The 9,577-nt window shown below is 45.8% G+C and overlaps 2 protein-coding genes across 2 annotated transcripts in view; both read right to left on the bottom strand.

Annotated features, from left to right (window-relative positions):
- The window catches only part of UPF3B (UPF3 regulator of nonsense transcripts homolog B (yeast)), a 15,616-nt gene extending 10,212 nt beyond the window's left edge, over window positions 1–5,404 (bottom strand). Inside the window, exon 1 of the mRNA XM_009275372.1 lies at window positions 5,208–5,404. Within this exon, the coding sequence (XP_009273647.1) occupies window positions 5,208–5,404 (197 nt within the window). The remainder of the gene's footprint in view (window positions 1–5,207) is intronic.
- Window positions 3,641–9,353, bottom strand: NKAP (NFKB activating protein; the record flags this gene model as incomplete). The annotated part of the gene is made up of 8 exons (XM_019471017.1): window positions 3,641–5,843; window positions 6,495–6,644; window positions 7,136–7,211; window positions 7,361–7,476; window positions 7,893–7,938; window positions 8,408–8,527; window positions 8,750–8,823; window positions 9,229–9,353. Coding segments are annotated over 8 exons (882 nt in total), but the record flags the coding sequence as incomplete, so codon positions are not given.
- Between the last annotated feature and the right edge of the window lie 224 nt (window positions 9,354–9,577).

Genomic DNA, 9,577 nt, shown 5'->3' with positions numbered 1-9,577 from the left:
TTATCACAGGGGTCCAACCACCATCGCTGATTGGCTCAGCTGTGGCCAGCGGCGGGTCCATCTTGGAGCCAACTGGCACTGGCTCTATCAGACATAGTGGAAGCTTCTGGCATCTTCTCACAGAAGCCACCCCTGCAGCCCCCCCGCTACCAAAACCTCGCCATGCAAACCCAATACAGGTGCATATAAGCTTTGGACAGAATTGGTTTCCTCACTTTATGCACTCTGATATACACTACGCAGGAGTCTGTGAGAGGAAGAAAAGGAATGCCAAGAGGACTACCACAAAACTACCATTACGGATGCATCTGTAATAATAAGCGCTAGCGAAATGCAGAAAGACAGCAGGACTGATCCTATTTTTGCGCCCACTTCTGCTGACTACCACTTCTGTAGTTCCCTGTAGCAACCCTGCTGACTGTGCAGCAGTCTGCATGAATAGCCAGTCATCTCCTGCAGCTTGCGATTCTTCCCTCCCAGCACAGTAATATTCAGCAGTTTTAACTTACAATACAGCCAAGCCAAAACCTGCTTCTGCTACATTCTAAATCCGCTATAAACAATGACTCCTACTTGTCTGCTTGTTAAAGTATGGCAGATGAGAGAGTGAAATGCAGATCTTGTGTCACTGCCATTAACACTGATTCACTGTGAGGCATGGGGTGTGGAACAACCACAAATAACCACATAGAGTGAACAAGGTGCAGAGTCAAGAGAAATTTCTGAGAAATTTCCAGCCCCGTGACTGGAAAGTTAGGCTTACTCAGCTGGACAGAGTCTACTGAAAGAGCAGCCAGGCCAGCAGCAAAGTACCCTTTTACTGTTCCGCAGGCAGCGAGAGCTGAGGATGCCCGGCAACACTAGAAGTTGTTTTCTGCTGACTGCAACCAAGTCCGTTTCTCTGCTCTGCACGAGTGTCTCTGTAATATAATTCCCTCTATTTGCTTGTAGCCATATTGAAAAAGTAATAATATTGCAGAAAAAGAAAACACACTGATGTAAACAGAATTCTTCTGGATTTACATCAGCATGAATAACAGCAAGTTCAGACACAGAAATTTGCATCTGAATTCCTCTGCTGATTAGTTGGGTTGGGACGAAGTGTTTCTGATAGTCAATCAGTAGTCCTGAACCACAACTCATAGCCTGTGTCACTGAGCGGGGACAGATACGTCTGACACTTCTCTGTGGCACTCTGTGTCCAGGCTCTGAGACGATGTGGTTAAATTAAGCTGTCCAGCTGCTTGTGCTTTCTAGATGTGGTCAGCCTTGGGTTTGGCTCCCGAGGAGCTTGTCAAGGTCCCAGTTTTCTGAAGGGCTGAAAAGAGCTTGGGAATCAATGAAATACCAGCCCAAAGCACTTACCAGCAGCTAGTCAGCTACAGCACTGGCTGGAGAGACAGAAGAACTAGCAGGAAGAGAAGATCAGGAGGATGAGAAATAAGAGGGCAAAAATGTGGAGCTCAGGAGAGGAAGCAGAGGAGAAGACAGGCTTCCAGGGCTCACACTAGCCTTGATCACCTCTCCCAGACTACACAGACAGCTAAAAAGCAAACCAGCACTGCTTTAGGCAGGGTTTGCTGTAATCCTTCCAGACACCAAGGGGCCTCAAACAGCTCTTGTGAGACTCGTCGTGCCTGGGTGAGCGTCTCTCCATGGAGAATTTTTGGGCTCAGAAGAGGCCTTTTCTGTTTGACACCACACCTCAGGCTGTGCTTACCTTACAGCATGTCCCGAGCAGCAGCTGGAAGAAGCTTCCTTTGTTGCATGAGATGCAACAAACGAGTGGGCCTCATCTGTCACACACACAGAGCTCTTCAGGGGTCTGTGTCCCAAGTCTCACCTCCCCAGCGGTTCCAGCACAAGACCTTCCCATCAGCTGCTAAGCCACTTTCCAACCTGTTGACCAGCTCCCCCTCAGATGCTTCCCCATGTCTTGGCACAAATCCTACGCCTGGGTCCTCAGGGTTCTTTTCTCCCATCTGCCTTTCAAAGCAGACACCTAATGCTGCAGTTGTTCTTCCCAATTTTGTTGCTGAGGAGATGAAACCAAACGAGGAAAACTCCCGTAAGAAACACAGAATGAAGTGTGCCAATGAGCAAAGGAAAGCTTCACAGCTCGCTCTTGCTCTGTGGTATTACCTGTTGATATTCATTCTCCCATCTCGTACAAACCCAAACCAGCTTCCCATCGCTCTCACTACCTCCTTTCACCTTCAAGCAGCAAGCATCTCTACCAGACCACAAGGACTAGGACCTACACTTTGCTCATTTATTCCTCTAGCAGCTAAATCCTTGTAACAGCCCCTTGTCACCCTGGGAGAACGGCTGCTGGGAATTCAGCACGCTGTGTTCTGCTAAAACATCTCTGGCCTCTCTCACGTAGCGTCCGTGGTCCTTTCCCTCTGAAGGGCTCTGTGTCGCAAGCGCTGCTGTTCAGAGCCTCCAGCTCCTCTCTGCAATGGGCTGGACTCAGTCTGCGTTTGGCAGAGCACGGAGCTGGAGGCTGGTTTAGTTCACAAATTGTCGAGACTGGCAGAAACTTGACAAACAGAGAATTTGGCAGGATCCCACATCTGCTTTCCTGCTCATACCGTCTTCCCCTTCCAAGCAACAGCAATCGCTCTGGGCAGCTGTAAGTAGGGCTGAGCAGAGGTGAGTTACGGAATGAGGGCTCAGTAGGAGGAGACTGGCCCGCTGCTCTTCATGCTGTCTCAGAACCCCTTTCCAGACTGGCCTGAAGTTTGTCACCTGTACAATATGTTGCAGCTCAAGAGAAAAAAAAGAAATAAATTTTTACCTCCAGAATCTACGCTTAGTCATACTGAACCTTAGCTTTTCTACTTACTGGCTACGGATACCCAACTAGCAGTCCACAGGTATCATGGTTTAACCCCAGCTGGCAACTAAGCACCACACAGCTGCTCACTCACTTCCCCCCCCGCCCCGGTGGGATGGGGGAGAGAATTGGAAGTGTAAAAGTGAGATGACTCGTGGGTTGAGATAAAAACAGTTTAATAATTAAAAAAAAGAAATAATAACAACAACAAATTGTAAGGAAAAAAATAACCAGGAGAGAGAAAAATAAAAACTAAGACAGACAAGTGATGCAAATGAAAACAATTGCTCACCACCAACCCACCGATGCCCAGCCAGTCCCTGAGCAGTGCCCTCTCCCCACAACCTCCCCTCTAGTTTTATTGCTGAGCATGACGTCATATGGTGTGGAATATCCCTTTGGTCAGTTGGGGTCAGCTGTCCCGGCTGTGTCCCCTCCCAACTTCTTGTGCACCCCCAGCCTGCTCGCTGGTGGGGTGGGGTGAGAGGCAGAAAAGGCCTTGACTCTGTGTCAGCACTGCTCAGCAACAACGAAAACACCCCTGTGTTATCAGCACTGTTTCCAGCACAAATCCAAAACACAGCCCCATGCTAGCTGCTGTGAAGAAAATTAACTCTCCCCCAGCCGAAACCAGCACAACAGCTCATAGCCACTGGTCAGAAACCTTATATCCTAGCACAAGCTTAAAATTGTAACATCCGAAGTCTTTGCCTTCACAAAAGAATACTCACAGAGGCTTTAAACCAAAACTATTCTAATCCATATCAGAAATGTTGTACAAATACACGGGTTATTTTTGAAGAAGTAGGTAGTAGCCCTCACCTAATTAAAACCTCTGCTTATTGAGGTCCTGTGTGTGAACTCTGCCCTGCCTCTCCTCTCTTGCAGACCTTGCCTGCGGAGGTATTCTTCACTCTGGAGTCCAGCAGGCTGATTCACAGGTAAATGTTATTACCCTTCCATCACCGACACAACTCGGGAGGTTCTAGCAAGCTTCTCCACACCAAAAACAAACGGAGCTTGATGTAAATAAGTTGGCAATAATAGCAGAGAGGTGGAGTAAGCGGTCAAAATCTTGCTACGCAAAACCAAATGACCCTGCTTATCATTAGCTTCACTCCACCACAAGCATGGACAGCCAACCCATGAGCATCTGCCTTCTCCGTAATGAATTTGCCCTGGGTTTACACAGGTCTAGGTGGTGGTCTTTTTTTCAGCAGATAGGCTTGCCCTGTCAATACAGGCCAGCTCTCAGCTGGCCAAACTTGGATTCAATATTATTCTTACCATTTACCCTCTTTTTATTCCATCCTCCAGGCCAGAACAGTGTCAATTTAGAGACAAGTGGCTTAAGAACATTGTTGAAAATAAAATAATCCTCATGGAAAGACCTACTTTCTAATGAACAGCTCCAACTCACCATCACCAACGCTCTGTTGGTATTTTGTGGAGAATCAATTAAACACAATGAAGAAAGAATGGCTCTTCCTTATCAGCATTTCTACTTTGTGGATACATAAAAAGCATTAAATCCGTGCAAAATCAACTACGGCCTGACCTGGCAACTGGCTTTACATGACGGTCCCTTGCAGGTCCCATGGGTGGGCACGGCAGGACAGAACCAGGTTCCAGAATGTAAAGGGGAAGAGGCAGCTGGGCTGGACTTGCTGTTTGCGAACACCAGGTCTGCAGAACTCCAGGGCAAACGTTATAGGACTTTTATTTTCTTTATACAAACATAGAAGACACCTCTGCTGCCAAAACTACAACACAGAGATTTAGGAGAACAAAAAGCCCTCTAGAAAATGCTTCGTTTTTACAAGCATTTGAAAAAGAGGCGGCTAAGGGGGGTATGCTTGGAAATACGCAGTTGAATCGGAGATAACCATCACAGAAGCACCACCCAGAGTAGGCCTCTGAGTAGAGAGTTTAAAGAGAGCCATGTAAAGCTGCTGAAAGAGACCAAATTAAAATACCACGGGAGTTAAAATAAGGTTTTAATCTAGAACACTTCCATAGAAAAAAAAAAATCTCAAATAAATTGAAAGATACGTCCTTGTTACCACCTGTGTACACCCAGGGGTTCCAATCACTGCACCCCACTGCTCTGATACCTATGTATAACATAGGAGAAAAAGAAGCAACTTAGTTCTTCACCACGGGCTTTGGTGGATTGAAGATCAGACCCTCCTATTACTATTACCGTTACTTTATACCCCAATTGCGATCTGCTTGCTTTAAAGTAACTGAAGCCCATCTGTATTAAATTACAAACTCATTTCTATTTACAAGTCTAGTTTGAACCACAAACCAAACTCAACTGTTTTGAGGGAAAAAAAAAAATCTAAAAGGCTTATGAAAAAAATACCTAAGCAGACAGTCTGAGATCTTAAACAGGAACTTAGGAGTTCCTTCATTTTCGCTACTGGTACCAGTAGCTTGCTTCTGACGGTCAGTCCACTCTTTAGTCAAAATAAATGGAAAAATCGCACTTATCGGCATCAGGTAACAAAGTCCTCCCATCAAATCCTCCCGCTTGTCCAATTCAAAGCGAGCACAGAACATCGCCACCTCTAATCTTCCCTGCCTGTTTCTGCCTTCCCTGCCTTGTAGCCTTTCACTTTACAGGGATTCCTTGTAGACGGTGAACAAATCACCCAAGAAAATCTGACAAAAGTAACTCTGTTTCCTTGATACAAGTAATCCACTCCTGAGGCTTGGCCCTGATGGGTGAGAGACACTGCAGCACTTGCAGCTTTTTTCAAATCACGACTGGAACAGGTTACCTCCCGCTTGGTAGAATCTATGGTGTCCAGTTCAAACAAAGAATTATTTTTCCTCTTTGCCCTTAGTCTTTCTGTAGACCATCTCTCGAAAGCTTGCAAGGATCTTATTCTCTCGTTTCCTCCTCTCCTCCTGGTTGAAGGATGCCAGAGCTCTCTTTTCGTCTGCGCTGTAAATCTGGTTCTCTTTACGCAGACGCACAGCTTCCATTCGGCGATGTCTGCGGAGGAGAACATTGTGCACATCAGCATGGGCAGAGGGATGTAATGCCCCATCACGGCTTCCATCCATCAACTGATCTGAACGTTTTGAGGGGCTTATAAATAAAGATACCTACACTAGAGAATCCAAACTGCACACAAACCTTCCCAGGATGGAGCGTGGCAGAGACAGAAACTGACTTCTGGGGGTGTCTGTTCTCAGGCAGTCAGCCGGAAGCCCCACCCACCCCCCGGGTGTCAGCTGCTGGCTCACCAAAATTTAAGAGAAATTCCTGTTGGACTCATAGAGAAAAAAGTGCAGCCATCCTCTCACACTTTGATTTGTCTCCTACTGAAGAGCCAGCACATCACCACTGCTGTCCAAACACACCAGCTTTGAGCGACCTGACACAAGCATTTCCTCATTTGAAATACCAGATAATTAGAAGTATATTACCTGGAAAGAATTTTTGCTCTTGAGGAGAAAGCATCCTTAAAAAACTCACCATCTATCTATAGCAGCAGGGAGTTTAGTGTAGATTATTGCAAGCACGCAGAGCACCTTCTCTTCCATGCTTTCAACTAGAGCTTGGAAGCAGCCTTCCGACCGGCCAACAGAGGAAGCAGCTCTTGAAAATTTCACTGAACCATTACCATCATCAAAACCATACCTGCTGCCACTCATGACATAACCAGAGCTCTCAAACGATGCGATCTCTTCACTGGTCAAGCCGATTTCACCTCTCCGGGGTATACGTTTTCCTGCTTTTACGTACTCTGCCATTGCTGCACCTTCACCGGGCAAGAGGGCATGTCCGTAGCTTAAAAAGAAAAAAAAAGCAGCGGTGATTTCAGTCAGTCTCGAACAGAGAGCGCCTGAGCTAAACATCCAGCTTCCCTGTTCACTACTTGCTACAGCTGCATTTTTAAGCACTTTCTTATTCTTTCCCACATATTGCCCTGTTTCTTCCTTGTGGCTAACCCTAGCAACAACATCTTAAATTACCAGTTGAATCCATTCTGATTAAACAGTAGTGAAGACATTATAAACTCACAATACTGCAGAGCATTAGAATAAAGGCATCTTACAATTTATTTTCTAGGAATCAAGGCTAAAAAGCATAAAGCAGACTTTTCCACCTGAATTCAGGCCAGGGTAAAGGCTAGCACCACTACCGCTTCTGTCTGTGAGTTTCTGGCACAGCATTTCTCTCTGATGCACACCATATTGCTATAACAGTTCTTTTGAACAGTAACCTTCAGGCTTGATTTACTCGATTTGATCAAGGCACCATCAGAGCTGGCTACTCACTTCAAAGGCCTATCATCCTGAGATGCGTGAGTTTTGGGAGCTTCTGGTCCAATCAAGCTATCAGCTTCTGTATTTTCTGCAACAATCAAATAATGAGGAAGATTAATATTGTGCCCGTTGTTCTTTGTTATCGGAACAATTACACAGGTCAGCAACACCTAACAAAGAATTCACGAAAAGGACACCAAGAATTTTCAATCCAAGTTTAAGGTCAGGTGAACCTACTTGATCTCTCAATCCAGAGATCTTCCCCTTGAAACGTTTCGTCATCAGAATCCTCACTGCTTGAATCACTGGATTCCTTCCTGCTCTTCTTATTTTTCTTTTTCTTGTACTTCTTCCTGCAATAAAGCCAAAGACAGACAGGCTATTTACCAAAATTTAAGATAAAAGAAAGTGTCTGGAATCATACTCAAGTCATTAGTTTCTCAAGGCAACTTCCACCTATGGGAAGACCGGCTGTCTGCCTATAGATTGTTGCTGTTTCATAGAAAACGCCTTACAGCAAAACAAAGACGATACATCCACCGTTATGCCTTTCATATAGCGTTAGAAAGCAGCTCCCTACGTTTGCAGCGAGTCCTCTATGCCGCATGCTTCTGTAGATCTAAAGAAAATCCATCAAATTACGATTCTTCGATAGCATTTGTAGCCCTAATTAAGGGAGTGCTCAGCCTTCCTCGCTACCTGCTAAGAAAGCGGTGCTGCCCTCTAGTCAAAAGCGGGTGGAATTACATACAACAACCTGGAAACTTACTTTCTGTTCTTCTTTTTCTTCTTCTTGCTCTTCTTTTTATCTTCATCTGAAAAAAATAAAGTATATATATTATCAAAAAGAGATGATTAGCTATAACTAAGTAGTCTACTGCACTGTGAATAACTAACTGCCTCCACCAGAATGCCTTAGTACACAGCTTCTCAGAGATGATTTGACGTTTAGGTACCAAGTAATACTGAGAAAGGGTTAGGAGAAAGCCACCTGCAGTATTGTTCCGTACGAGAACATACTGAACATATCTCTGGCATGAGACGCCCAATGGATGCTGAATTCAGAAATCCTATTTCCTGAGGCCAGACCGCAAGCACTCAAGGAAAAGGCACTGCAAACCCAGCAAGATAGTGAAAGAAAAGAACACCGGACTGATGCTGCAGCGCTGTGATTTCAGAACACCGCAAGTGTGCGACAGAAGCCAAAAGCGTCGCTTTTGCGTTCAGAGGAGCAGGAGGAGAGCTCTCGCACCATGCGCATTAGCCGAAACCCTCTTTTCTTACCACTGGAGTTCTGCTCAGACTCCGACTCACTGTCGCTGTCCTCAGAATGTTTTCTGCGTTTTCTTTTGGACGCCTTCCGCTTTTTCTTCTTTCTTTTCTTCTTCTTTTTCTTTTTTTCCTCTAGAATGTTTTTAAAAGACAACATTAGAGAACAGGCAGAGATCATCTAGCTCCATATGTATTTCCCGATCTTCCCAAGGCAACGCTCTCCTTTGAACTGGAGCCCACCACACTCGCTTCCACCTACCAAAGTCAGCGAACCTCTTGCAAGCAACAACAGCAGATGCTAGGCTTTGGTAGCTTCCCATTTTCGAAACGAGCTGTGTAAGCAAAACAAAATACCTTCTGAGCTGGAGTCTGAAGAACTACTCTTAGATTTTGCCTCTTCATCTTCTACCGGCGTATGCTCATCGGAACTGAATAAAAATAAAAGTTTGCTATTTAAAGTCTGTTTTGTAGTATTCAGGATCAAAGGTACACAGACGACCAAAGACACGCCTGCAGATTTTGAGTCAATACTTGCAACAGAGTAAACTATTAAACAGCTGATTTGCAGCATGGGAACTGCTTTCAGAACCACAACACCACCACAAAGGTCACCTGATCTACAATAAATCACATCTTGCGTAATTGGCATGTTGGAATTATTTGGGGGGGGAAGAAGTAAAGTAGTAGTCTCATCGTGTTGATTCAGAAATGAACCGACACAACGTGAATCGTGGCAAAGGGACTAGCGTAGGGATAAGACGTGTTTGTAAATTCAACTGACATATAAGCACTATTATAAAAAACAGAGGGAAAGAAGAAAGAATATGCCTTACTCGGGGTCAGGAACCTTTGGTGACAGTCCCCAGACTTCAGGTGCCCCCAGTTCTCCGATCCTCTCTCTCTCATTGAGTCTCCTGTAACGGAAAACACCCTCGCTGAAGCCTAGGGTGCTATACCCCGCACGTCAGCGTTTGAAGTCTGCTATTTGGTACCATTTCTAATCGCCTAAAGCAGCTACAGTAAGGAGAAGAAACAGCCAGCGGCCTGGGAGCCAGAAGCAAACCTCCGGACACTGCCGAGGAGCGTCGGGTAACGGGTGTTAGCACCCTTCCAGCCCAGCCCCGGCCCGGCCCGCCCGGGCGCCCCCGCCACCCGGCACAACGGCGGGGAACGCCTCACGCG

Source organism: Aptenodytes forsteri, unplaced genomic scaffold (genome assembly GCF_000699145.1).
Source record: "Aptenodytes forsteri isolate BGI_AS27 unplaced genomic scaffold, ASM69914v1 Scaffold143, whole genome shotgun sequence".
NCBI classification, from domain to species: domain Eukaryota; kingdom Metazoa; phylum Chordata; class Aves; order Sphenisciformes; family Spheniscidae; genus Aptenodytes; species Aptenodytes forsteri.
The sequence above is the reverse complement of the archived record's forward strand: the minus strand, read 5'-3'. Positions and strand labels throughout refer to the sequence as shown.